This window comes from Mirounga leonina, unplaced genomic scaffold (assembly GCF_011800145.1).
Source record: "Mirounga leonina isolate KUSES-001 unplaced genomic scaffold, KU_Mleo_1.0 Mir_199, whole genome shotgun sequence".
Lineage (NCBI taxonomy): Eukaryota > Metazoa > Chordata > Mammalia > Carnivora > Phocidae > Mirounga > Mirounga leonina.
Window position 1 is genome coordinate 8,853,854 of NW_023270498.1, and position 13,675 is coordinate 8,867,528.

Genomic DNA, 13,675 nt, shown 5'->3' on the forward strand with positions numbered 1-13,675 from the left:
CTGCTTGAGTTACCTGGCTGTCTCAGGGCAGTGGGGCACCTCGCATCTTAAGTGTCTCCACGGGTGTTTGTGTTAAGCCTTTATTCGAAGCGCTTGTCTTTTGCGAATTGACAACACGGTGTTTGCTTTTTAGCTACTCCTGGCTGGTTCCTGGCATATGAAATGCTGTGGACTCTCTCGGTACTCATGCATTCATTCAACTAGTATTTTCCAAGGCCTGCCTCTGAGCCAGAGTTGGGTTCCCTTATTTCGGCCAATTTCTAGGGTGCTTGACGGGATGTGAAGGACCCTCGGACTTGAGAGGTCCAACTCAGATGCCTGGCACTCCTGCCCGGCGGGCGCGGCGAGGAACGACTCGGCTGCCAGGCCAGCCTCTGACCCCCATTAGGATCCTGGGGTGCAGTGGAGGAGTCGGGAGCCAGAATAAAGGAGTGGTTTCCCAGCCCTGCCATTATCTGGCCTCGGGCCTCAGGCGCGGCCGGTTTGCCTGGAGCTGGTACAACTTTGCTCCGCAAGTTGGAGGGACGAAGGGCGAAAATGGGGAACCCTGGTACGAATCTGGCTCAACGAGGTTGGGTCCTGGGTAACTGGGCCAGTCCGCGAGGACTGGGACTTGAGGGAGAGCGCGGGGAACGTCCCACTCGGAAACGAACTCCTCGGGGCGCCCGCTGGCTCCCGGACGCCGCCTCCTCCCTGCACGCCGGGCCTCCCGGGTGCGCTCGGGCCACAGGGGCCGCCGCCGTCCGTCACCTCCCCAGTCGGTGGCCGCCGGCCGTCTCCGCTGCGGATTCCTCCTCCCTTCTCCAAGCACGGCGCGCCTCCTCGGCTCCTCCCGATCCCTCCTCCTCCGCCTGGTCCCTCCTCCTTGCAGCCCAGCCTTCCCGGCCCCCGCCCCCGCGAGCTAGACGTCTGGGCAGCCCCCGCAGCGCGCCGGCAGCAGCCTCCGCCCCCGGCACGGTGTGCACGCCCGCGGTCAGGGCGGCCCGAGTCCGGAGCGAGTCCGGAGCCAGTCCCGAGCCAGTCCCGAGCCAGTCCGGAGCGAGTCCCGAGCCAGTCCCGAGCGAGCCCGGCGGCCGCCGCCTCCCAGCCCGGACGACGGGCTGCCTCCGCGTCCGCCCGAGTCCCGTCCCGCCGCGCGCGGCCGCCCGCCTCGGTCCTGACTAATTGCGGAGACCCGGAGCCAGCGCCTGGGGGCAGCGATGCGACCCTCCGGGACGGTGGGAGCCGCGCTCCTGGCACTGCTGGCTGCGCACTTGCAGGCGAGTCCGGCGCTGGAGGAAAAGAAAGGTAAGGGCGAGCCCCGCCGGCCGCACGCCGCCTCCCGACGCGCCCCGACCGGCAGCCGGCCCAGCTCGCGCTCGCCGCACCGGCTCGGCGTCGCGCGCCTCCCGCCCCTCCTTTCCTGTTTCCTTGAGGATCAGCTGCGCTCCTGGCCGGGGCTGTGGGAGGAACGGGACGTTTCGTTTCTGGCCGAGCGAGTCCAAGGCGGCGCAGGACGGGGGGCTCCCAGCGCAGGGCAGCGGGGCTGCGGGCGGGGTGTGGGAACCGCGGGCGGAGCGCGGCGCCCCAGAGCGCTCGCAACTCTGCGTCCTCACTCTCCTGGCCTCCTGTGCGGGGCCCGCGGACGAAGGCAGACACTTGGCGCGGGGCGGGCTAGCGTTCCCGCACGTGCGCCCGCGCTTGACCTCCCGAAGGGCCAGGCCGGGCCCGGGGCGCGCGCCCGAGGGGCTTTGGGAAGCTGGGGAACGACAGCGCCCCCCCTCCCCCCGCGCCCCCCGGGAATCCATCTCACTCCTCGGGCCTCCCGGGACAGGCGGCGTCCCAGGCGGACCCAGCGCACGTCCTCCCTACACCCGGGTCTCGTACTTGAGCCCCTCGGCTGGACCCGGCCTTGCCAGCCCGGGGCCAGGCCCGGGTGGGTCGCAGGACCCTGCAAGCCCCTTTCCCGGCTGTGGTGCTGTAACCCTGAGCTGAGAGCCCCGAGGGTCTCGCGTCTGCCTCTACCTGAGACTGCGGGGAAGGCAAGGCGTAGTTTCGTCTTAAACAAAAAAGGGGGTGGGGCCGGACCCGCCCCTTGGGCGCAGACCCCCCGACGCTTGCCCGGTTCTCTGTCCTCCTGCAGGTCGGGGGGACCCAGGCTCCTGGCCAGCCCAGAGCTCCCACCCAGGTCCACGCCCCTCGGGCTGGTGGGGTTTCGCTGAGTCGTCGCTTCCCGGGAACTTCCGAGATTTGCCCCCACCTGCAGCCCTTTGGTTGCGTATCCAGGCTTTAAGGTGAAGCTGGACGGAGCGGTGGGACCAGCGGCGGCGGGACAGCTGGGTCCTGCTGCCGAACTTCATAGGGGCGGACCCCATCAGGTCCCCACGGTTTTTTCAAAATAAGGCTCACAGCAAACTTTCCTTCTCAGAATCCCGAGATTTTCTCTTTGGGATGTTCCTTTTAGCTTTGGGGGGAGTTTGACGTTGGGCCAACCAAAATATTAATTTTTAAAAAAAGGACCGATGTCCATGGTTCGTGGGTGCCAAATGTCCAGACTGAACATGAGCGAGTCTGGCTTCGTGACTGCTGGCCATAAACCCACTTGACATGAGAAACATGCCTCAGAAGGTTTAATTACACAATTTCAAAATCAAGCAACCCGGGTTCCAGGAGTCAGGTCGGTACTTGCTGTTGATGTCATTGGCATAGGGAGTCGGGGTTTGGTGCTGAGTGAGTTTGCTTGGGGAGCATTAACGCATAAACCAGTGGTTCCCAAACTTTGTTGCACGTTAGAATCACGTAGGATTTTAACAAAACAAAACAAAACAAAACGAAAACTGATGTCTGGCTCCCACCCCCAGACATTCTGATTTCATTGGTCTGGGATGAGACCTGGGCATCAGGATTTTTTTTTTTTATTCTTATGTTAATCCCCATACATTACATCATTAGTTTTAGATGGCATCAGGATTTTTAAAAGGTCCTCTGGTGATTCTGTTGGGCAGCCAGGTTTGGGAGTCACTTCGGTGGGGAAGAGACTGGCAAAGTCTCTGGAAAGATTACCTGCCGGTGTATGGAACCTACAATCTTTTGGAACATCTGGAGTGTTAACAATCTTGCAAAATATAGGAAAGAGGAGGTGGGGGGTGATTTCAGTAATAAGCGATTGGTCTTATCACTGGCAGAGCTGGTGGAAAGCTTTGCGTCCTCTAAGGGGTCTGAAGGGCTCACCTTCGTCTCTGCTGGGAGTCCTGCTGTGGTCCTGCTCCTGAATCAGCCCAAGATAGAGTCCTCTCAGGCAGGTGGTATCTCTCCCTCTCTGCTTCAGGGGACCCCCCGCCTTATTTTAAATGGACTCTTGGAGCATCTCCAAAGCATCACTTTTTTTTTTTTTTACTCCAGAAGTGTTCACAGCTCTTCGCTATTACCCCTTTGAACACTGCTATTAGTGCTTGGAGATTTGTTTCTGAGAAAAATATAAACACCACTTAATTTGACTGTCCTGTATTCGCTTAACCAGAATGCTCCTGAATAAAATGGTGAGAGTAGGCGAACAAATGTCATTCTGTTAAAGTAACATTAAGCAAACAATTTCAAAGGGTAAATTATTAAAAATATAAAATGAGATATTTTTCCAAAAGGTGTTAAAGACCCGTATCAAATTCAGTCTGTTCAAGAAAATTGGTTCATTTGAGAGAGACTTTTTTGGTTCTAAGATACGGTATCTTCTGTTCTTATTGCACTTAGTACTGTCAAATACTGTTTTAAGTGTCCTTTTAATCCTTACATTAAGCATATGTAGTGGGTACTCTATTTATGAGAAGCTGAGGTACAGAGAAGTAAAGGGACTTCCACATTTCGTGAGAAGCAGAGCCAGGATTCAAACTCAGGCCTTCTCACCCTAGAGTCCTGCCTCAACCACCTAACTCCACCGCCCTGTGCGAGTTCTGGTTTCAGGACAGCCAGCTCAGGTGTGTGTGATCATCCAACGTCCGATGCTGGGAGCGGGGAGGAAGAGGACCAGGGAACGGGTTCCTTAGGATTGGTCTCTGGGTGAAATGTCTGTTTGGTGGTCTAGACTCTTGCTCATTTCCTCAGTAGTCACTCTGCTTGCCTTAGGTGGAGGCAGCTCAGTCACCAGAACAGCAGTGAGCTTGGAGATTGCTTGGGGGTTGTTAAGCAAGCCCCTCCCTCTTGCAAAATGGAGAGGTCAAGGTGTTGCCCTAGAAGAGAGCCTGGGGGGTGTTCTGGAGACTGCAAGAATTCTCAAGCGAGGAGCCTGTCTCAGCGGCTTCTCTGAAGACGTTCTTCATTCAGTAGGTCTGGGCTGTGTTGAAGAGGAATACATGAGAGGATTTTGAACTGTATCCCAAGTGAAGAACCACTACCCTCTTTTCTCTAAGGAGTTCAGATGTGAGGAAGCCCAGTTCAGTCCTGGCCTGGAAACCAGGAGGTCTGTCTTCTCATTCCAACTGTGTCAAGGCGGACATGTCACTTACCAGCTCCAGGCCCCTGAGTCCTCATTTCTGAATTCAAGGACTATTTATTGAGTGCACAGAATGTGCCAGACATTATGAGTTAAAAGGGGCAGCAGTGATCTTGATAGTTTCTACTGTTGCTTCCACAGTGTGACTCTTTAAGCCATTAATTAAGTACAGATGGTCTTCGATTTACGATGGTTTGTCTTAAAAGTTTTTATTTTATGGTGGTGTGAAAGCAGTGCACGTTAAGTAGAAACTGTACTTGGAATTTTCATTTGGATTTTTTCCCGGGCTGGTGATACGCGGTAGGCCCCTCTCCCGTGATACTGAGTGGCAGCCACACAATTACGAGGGTCAACGACCGACACGCTGACGACCGTCCTGTTCTTCACTTTTAGGACAGAATTCGATAAATTACATGAGATATTCAACACTTCATGTAAAATAGACTTCGTGTTAGAGTTTATCCACCTGTAGGCTGATTGTAAGTGTTCTGAGCACGTTTAAGGTAGGTTAGGCTAAGCAACGATGTTTGGTAGGTTAGGTGTATTAAATGCATTTTCAACTTAAAATATTTTTACTTTACAATGGGCTTGTGGGGACGCAGCCCCATCATAAGTCAAGGAGGATGTGTGTTAGTAAATTGCTTTCCAAATCTGAAAAGGAGACCAGAAATCTATGTATCTGTCATGTATTCACACCTGTGTAGCTCTGTCTGGCAGTAACTGGTTGATGCCTCCAGTAGGTTTTTGACCATTATTTCCAGCTTTATGTATTTAGTTTCCTAGTCTGTAATTTTTCAAAAACCTATTCTGAAGTTTGAAGAAGCCGATTGCCAAAATCCATCGTGCTACATAATTAGACTTGGTCCACGTGGTAGCACTAATGTGTTTTGAAATGTTTTTAGAGGTAGTGTCAGTGAAGATGAAGGATTCCGCCCTGTGTAAAAAGAAAATACTCCCTTTTTTTTTTTTCCCTCCCCTTTGATCTGAGCTTCAGGACCAGCAGCTAGTGTCTGAAACTTTTCTGATAGGAGTGGCAAGCCAACTCTAATATTAAATTGATGATTATAGATGTTCAGGGAAGATAGCCCCACGCTGGTGCCCGAGGCCCCAGCATTAGGGTGGGATCAGAATGTTAGGGACGCTCAGCTTGTTGAAGGACCCACCTGGGAAATCATTGGGCCCTTGCCCTGTGGCTTGCTGTGAAAGTTGTGTGTTTGTGTGTGTGTTTTAATTTGGACTTAGTAAGTCCAGTAGAAATGGGCTGATTTAAAGTTAGGTTTTAATAACAGGGGTATGTTTTGAGAAAAATTCAAAAGCTCAAAGTTCTAGAATGGTTCGTTCACCCAGGCATTGTTTCCATGTACAGTTTCAAAACTAGATTCTGCTCTTCAGATCTGTACTGAACTACTTTCACTTTGTTTTCTTCTGTCACTTTTGGACATTTGTAATTATCATAAACACTTTTGGCCTCAGTTATTACTGTTTTATTCTTAAGCCATCAACACGTAGGGAATAGAATATAAAACTCGTTCCCATGGGCCATTCCCATTGACGTCATAGCTTCTGTCCGTTCCTTCTTTTTCATTTTCCTCCCAAAAAGGTTGTCTTCTTGAAGACAATTCCAACAGTTGGCTCTTTGCACAACATCTCAGGATAGTCTGCCATCCAGCCCATGGGCATGAGCAGGTTAGTTTGAATTCAGGCAAGGATCCAAGCTTATGTCAAATAACCGGTTTGACTGAAATTTTCACTTTTTCAGAGTCATTAGGTACAGCCTCCTTCCTACACATTTAGATAGACACACTCAATTCAGTTGTCTAGAAAGTTCCCCCCAGCCAGCTGGGAGCAGGAGGGGTATTTTAGGGCCAGTGAGCAGCGGTGGCTTGTTTACTTAGCCCTGTTAGAAACTAAGTGCTGGATTTGACATTTTAATCTCTGAAGGCCCTGAAGTATAATATCAAATGCCTGACCCTGTTGACTAAGCATCTGTGAATTGCATATGCTTAAAATACATTCTACTCCTACCAAATTTCAGCAGCTTGCTTCAGAAAGTCATATGTGAAAGTGAACACAGGGGGATAGAATTTCCTTCTTCGCTCCAAGTTCTAGCTCATGCTGGTGGACCAACACACCTGGCCCTGATTTAGTAGAAATAATTACATAAGTTAACCTCTATTGTTTGTCCTTAGAGTATAAGGACACGAAGTGCTACCTATTACAACTTAAGCTTTTATTTTCTTTGTGTGTGAACCGCAGTGAGCAGTTTGAACTGTTCATCCGCATTTGGAGACTTAGGAATGAATCAGAGTTGGTACTTGCCCTTTAGTCAGCCAGGAGAAGAGATCTCTCTAGATAACCAGTGTGTCGCAGAAGCAGTGATAGAATTCTGTACAGGATGAATTCTTCTGGTATTACTCTTTGCTTTTAATTCCACCTGGAGAGGGGGCCAGGTATCCACCCCAAGCTGTGGGTATTTCCCTGGAGACTACAATACGAAGGCATCCCAAAAGTAGGTCCAGTAGTTGCAAAGGCCTGAGGAGCACTGGTTATTATCCAGTGTGATGGGAGGAGAAAGGGGAGATGGGGCGGCTACCCTTCACAAGGGCTTGGCTGCTGTCGTCCCGTCCGAGGGGAGGTGCACCGGGGACATGCACCGGGGACATCTAAGCTGGGAACTGGCACGAGGGGTCTGGTGTTTGAGAAAGAGGACTCTAGCAGCAAGGTGGGGAGTGGACTGCGCAGGCAACAGTGGAAATAGGGAGAGAGCTGACTTCTGCGGGCCCCGAGATATGCGGGCGGGAGAGCAGAGAGGATGCAGAAAAGTGACTCAGGCTGACCTGGAGGCAGTTAATGTGTAACCAGGACAAGACATAGAGGATCCCAGGTGACACACAGGTTCTGGCTTGGAAGGCAGGATAAACACTGTCGCCACTCACAGAGGCTGTGAATGCTCCAGGAGGAAAAGAGTCGGTTGGGTGGATGCGAAGTGCCCAGATGGAAAAGTCGAGGGGCCGGTAGAGTATACAGGTCCAGAGCCCAAGAGAGCAGCGTGGCCTTGAATTGTCATTTTATGAGATGTTTCAATTGCACGTATTGTCTTTGGCCATAAAAGAGCCCTCCCCCAGGCTGTCTCATGCTCGCTGTCTCCATCCGTATGGATCCAGGCTGGGTTCTGGATTACTGGCTGCTTTCTTCACTAGGGTGCTGTGGGTTAGCAGCCCGATCAGTTGCAGTTATGAGCAACTGATAAGTAATGTAGTGTGCATATAAGAACCTTGGGAGTCGTATTTGTATAACGCCACACATTGGGCATCCCGCATCTCTTATTGACGACACTGTCACCTGTCATCGTATAAATGTGAATGTCTTATTAGAGCACCTGCTAAGGTTTTAGAATTTCCTGCTTCATTTTCCTAAACGACCATGAGGAAACTTAGGACGTCAAAAGTAAAGTGCCTGGGAGGTGACACATTTTATGTCTAAAAATGAAAATGGCATTTTTAAAACTTACGGCCGGATGTGAAGAATTGAACTAGAATCTGGATTATAGTTGATAGTTCTAGCATTCTTCCCCGGAGCATGATTTGGCCCTTTACAACTTGTTATGAGTAAGAAAAATGATTACTTGACATCCTTTATTTAACTCCTACAGAAAACAAAGAGAGAGACAAAAGTCTTCATAATTCTAGACATAATAAGTGCACGCCAGGTCACACTGAAGTCAGAAAGGGTCTCTCAAATTAACTGGGGAACCACTGCCACTTGTGAAAGGACATCTGTGTCCTGATTCACTGTTGGAAATTGCACAGATTAACCTGTTGATTTGCAGAGAGCATTTGGAAACAGGTAGATTTGTAACAAAGGATAAAGTATGGCTGTTGGTTCTCCCTTGGGTACTCATGCCTTTATGTAAGAGGAAATACAGAAGTGGTTCTAGACCACTTTACTTAGCAGCGGTTTTAAGAACATTTTTGAAGGATTTTCCTTTAAAACCAGAAACGTGATACCTGAAGGTTTACCACTGGGTACACGCAGGCCTGCGCATGCTGCGTAATGTCATGATTGCCTTAGCAATTGCATTTCCTTACACATGATATAATGATATCCTTATAACTGTTTGAAAGATCCTTTCTTTTACTCCAGGTTTTGTAGAAAATTGGTGCATTGCATATAATCCCTCCGATATGACAAACTTAACATTTTGAGGGGAAAAAACTGTGCATGTTTTAGTTTATTTGCCCACACTCATAAATTCATCCCTATTTTAGAGTCTGGAATAAAAACAAATCATTTATTGAATCTGCTAGTCCTCAAGGATGGGCATGTGTGCCTGGAAAAGTTCTTACCAGCATAAATGAGATTTCAGAAAGATTGTTTTATAACGTCAAAAACCTGGGTTTGCTTATTTACCAGCAAACACTGAATATCTGACAACTGCCGGCTTGTCTGTGTTTACATAGCATCTCCTAGTTCATTCTTATATATCACAAGTTGTAGTACTTTTTCTTTCTTTTTTTTTTAAAGATTTTATTTATTTATTCGACAGAGAGAGACACAGCGAGAGAGTGGACACAAGCAGGGGGAGTGGGAGAGGGAGAAGCAGGCTCCCCGCTGAGCAGGGAGCCCGATGTGGGGCTCCATCCCAGGATCCTGGGATCATGACCTGAGCCGAAGGCAGATGCTTAACGACTGAGCCACCCAGGCGCCCACTAGTACTAACTTTCAAGATCCGTTTTTGAAAGTATATTTTAACACAGTATTAGAAATTTAAATAATTATCATCTCTTTTCCAAGAAAAGAAAAAAAACCCCAGAACCCGCCAATTTCATCTACTTTTGATTCCACATGAATGCCAGAAAAAAGAAAGGTGGTTGTTGAAGAATTATTATGCCACCTGTTGGCTTTTAAGATACTGATTTTAAGGGGCCTTTCCCTATGCTGAGTTTCAGAACATTTTCTTGGCTTTGATTTGCTGCAAAGTTAATAGAGAATCAGAAACCTTATCCTTATAGCTACTTCTTGCTTTCTTTACCTCTGCTGGCATTTCCTGGTGGTTTAATAGACTGTATGCATGCACTGTATTTATGAGTGAGAATAATGTATTGCCTTAATCTGTCCTCCCTCCCTTCCTTCCTTTCCCGCTTCCTTCCTCTCTTTCTTTTTTGCAAGCGGTTATGAATGAATCTTCACCAAGAAAGAAAATTTTGATGTATGGCTGTAAATGAAAAACTTTGACAAATGACTGCAAAAATATATTATGTAGTTTTTTCAAGTTAGAACGTCAGAGGCATTCAGTGTTTATGATTATTTTTTAATACAAATATGAATAGACATGTATCCTTCCTTCAAAAGTTGTATTGCTCAGGGAGTTTTTCTTAGGACATGGCTTAATGCATTTTTCTCCCCCTGCAATCTGTTGTTAGTTATAATAAAGAAAACCGGTTAGGATCTACCTTCCCAGTTTCAGCTTCCATAAAATAACTAAACTAGATGGTTTGATGGCTCCTAGCAGCTGCAAGCATCTATGAAATTAAAAGCCAATCTAAATGCGTACAAGATACATATTTAAACTTGTAAATAATAAGTGTGCTGTCTCTGTGATTTAGATGTTAAAACACTGATGTCATAATAATAATAACACCTTGCATTTGTATAGCACTTTACAGTTTACACAATGCCTTAACATCCATCTCTCCAAGCTTCCTAACAACCCCACAGGATGGGGATAATTATCCACGTTGAAGGTGAGGGACTCAGGCTTTCAGCGATTCTGCAATTTGCCCATGATCACCAAGCTAGTCAACATTAGGTGCAGGGAGGTTTTCCTGCCGTACAACAGACACCGTTTCCTTACACCAGTATCAAATGTCTCCAAAACTCGCCTTCCTCCTCCTTTAAGACACCATTGCTTTTTAACTATTGATGCCTCCCTTCGCTGGTAGTCCTATTTGTGAATGGAAAGACTAACATAGAATATTCTCAAATTTTTTTGTTACACTTCTATTCCTTGTACCCAGTGCCCCTCACAGTTTTGGTATATTCTGCTCCAGTTTTGTTCTTTCCCACTTTTTTCTTGTTATAAAGTTTGGTTTTTTTTTTAGAGTTAAGTCTCTTATACATTGTAATTGCACATTTCATATGATACAGGGCAATAAATTTATGAGCCTGGAAAACATCTCCTTTAGAAATTAGAACTATGACTTTTTGAAGTTGTGTCGTGAACTTCTGTAAATTGCCAGACCTATAAGTACTCGAGGTAAAAATGAAGAGAGAAAGCAACTTGATGTAGCAGTTGGGTCAGTCAGCAATGCCTACGGCAAAATGCGGTAACACACACAGATCTGTAGAGTCATTTCTGTGATTTAAATGAAGCACACACTTAAACTCGTTAAGGTGTACAAATAGCTATTATGAAGAAGACAAATTTAACGAATTGTGGACACTCCAGGATTGCTGGTTTTCTATATCAGATCCTTTATAAGAAGCCATTCTGCCTGAGATAATACATGGAAGCGTTGACTTTAAGGAGAAATTATTACAGAAATCACAGTTCTCGTTTAGAGGAGTGTCCCCGTTTGAATGAATAGAATGTGTGATGTGACAGTTAGTAGATCTGTCATTGATGGTGGTATACCTTTTCCAAAAGAAATTTCAGAATATGGTGTTTATTTTCCTCCATTAGGAAGGAATGAACTTCTTATTATTTGTTTCTGACATAGTGGAAACTTCAGCACTCCAGCAGAAATTCCCCCCACACACATTTATATTTCTTAATTATAAAGCAAAGTAGGAAAAAGTCCCGTATGTAAACTGAATAAATGATCTTTAGTTGTCATTGATGTTGTAGAGGTTTAGAGAATATCACTCAGGGAAAACTTTTTTTTTTTTTTTTTAAAAAGAGCCAAAGGTGATGCATCTTTTGTTGAATAAGTAAATTTTCCAGTCAGCATGCAGTTAGTGTATTGATTTTCAGGGTGGCTTGCTTAGGAATTGGCCTCTATGCGTTGCAAAAATTATTTGGGCAAAAGCTATGCCACTTCACCTTCAATCAACAAATGTCCGCCCAGCCAAGGCAGAATAGACAAAGTTGAGCAATTTGGTGAAATGTCAGCATGAAGTGTCAGACTAGTTGCTCAGTTTTTCACTTCGCTTTTGACTTCTGAAGACTCTCTCTCTCTCTCTCTGGTTTAAATGCAAACTCAGTGATGTGCCTGGTTTGGAGCAGAGGCATCGAATGGGAAAAGTTCCAGACGGATTGAAGACCTGGGTGGTTATCTGAGTCCGTCTTCCCTCATGCTGGAGCCTTGTTCTTAAAGTCTTGGCTAGAAAAGCCAGGCTTTGAGAGTGTTGGGCAATGGCTGCTACATATTCATAATGTTGCCCAGTTGCGAAAACAAAACGTTCAAATGATAGCCAGGAAAATAAGTAGGCATGAATTCAGGGCCTGAACCATGCTAATGAAACCGCTGAAAACGGGGTGCCAGGGTGGGGAAAATTGCCAGTAGTGTATATACTTCTCTTGCAGTTTGGGGGAATGTTTTTCTTTCCTCCTCGGATGTTGTTCTGGGAGGAGGTCAGACTTTATTTCCCTTCTAGGCTTGCTTTCTCTCATCTACGTGATAGGGGAAGAGGTCGAGCAGGTGGTAGCTGAATGCAGGCTTGTAGTCTAGTCGAAATTTTATGGGTTGGGTGACTTCTGAACACTATTTACAAGGTTGAATTTTTTTTTTTTTTAAAGATTTTATTTATTTATTTGACAGAGAGAGGCACAGCGAGAGAGGGAACACAAGCAGGGGGAGTGGGAGAGGGAGAAGCAGGCTCCCCGCCGAGCAGAGAGCCCGATGTGGGGCTCGATCCCAGGACCCTGGGAAGGCAGACGCTTAACTACTGAGCCACCCAGGCGCCCTACAAGGTTGAATTTTAATTAAAAGGGAACCACTAGGTACCACATAGTGTAATAACGGTAGTGCTGATCTCCTGATCGTCACAGGTCCTGTTCACAAGATGTTCTGCTAAGCCCAAAAAGGCCTGGGCTAAGTTCAAGAGTAGTTTTAAAAGTAATAGATAATAGCTAATTAATACCTGGTGATTTTGAAAGGGACCATCAAACAGGTCAACTCAATAGGTGTCTTCTTAGAGGTGGAGAGAGAACAATGAGCTCAGCAAGTCTGTCTCTGTCTGAGGAAGCAGCATTGTGTTGGAGGTTCAGTGCGCCTCTCAGGGGGCCAAGTCGTCTGCAGATGAATTTCCTTACAAGGACAGTTTGACCTGGTGAAGCTTCACCTGCACACACTTCTTTTGAGCCTTCCAATATGGAGTAAGCAGAACCTGGTGTGATCCAGATTGGTTCTCATATTTTTGGGGGGGGGGGGGGATGTGCATCATGACGTAAGTGACCAGGGTAATGCTTACAGGGGAACACTGACTCCACAGATGGGTGACTGCTTGGTCTCCTGGCCATCTGTGTGGGCGACGGCATCTGTCTGGCCCTCGGACTCGACCACACTCCCTGTTGGTGGTAGTATTTTGCAGCAGACGCTTCTGGTCGCCTATCAGGTGGGTACGCCCACTCGCTGGTATAGATTCTCCCGAAGAATCTCTGTCCCTTTGTATTTTTTTCTTTCTGGCTGCAAAGTGGAATGCATAGGTCATTGATTAAAAATGGGAAAAATAGGGGCGCCTGGGTGGCTCAGTCGTTAAGCGTCCGCCTTCGGCTTAGGTCACGATCCCAGGGTCCTGGGATCGAGTTCCACATCGGGCTCCCTGCTCCGCAGGAAGCCTGCTTCTCCCTCTCCCACTCCCCCTGCTTGTGTTCCCTCTCTTGCTGTGTCTCTATCAAATAAATAAAAAATCTTTAAAAAAAAAAAATGGGAAAAATATTCCAGGGTTTTGTGACTCAGAGGAAAAGGGGACACTTCCTCAGCCAAGAGTTGACTACGTTTTCGGGGTGAAGGGGACTGACCAAGCCAGAGGTCAAAAAAGCCACCTGTGCCAATTGTTTAGGGCTCTTGGCATAACTCTGCTCTTTTTTTTTTTTTTTTAAGATTTTTATTTATTTATTTGAGAGAGAGAGAATGAGAGACAGAGAGCATGAGAGGGAGGAGGGTCAGAGGGAGAAGCAGACTCCCCGCTGAGCAGGGAGCCCGATGCGGGACTGGATCCTGGGACTCCAGGATCATGACCTGAGCCGAAGGCAGTCGCTTAACCAAC

General features: G+C 47.5%; 1 protein-coding gene across 1 annotated transcript in view; it reads left to right on the forward strand.

Moving 5' to 3' along the window:
- The first annotated feature begins 997 nt into the window (after positions 1-997).
- The window catches only part of EGFR (epidermal growth factor receptor), a 204,033-nt gene continuing 191,355 nt past the window's right edge, over positions 998-13,675 (forward strand). The window contains exon 1 of the mRNA XM_035026493.1: positions 998-1,287. Within this exon, the coding sequence (XP_034882384.1) occupies positions 1,200-1,287 (88 nt within the window). The 5' untranslated portion in view covers positions 998-1,199. The remainder of the gene's footprint in view (positions 1,288-13,675) is intronic.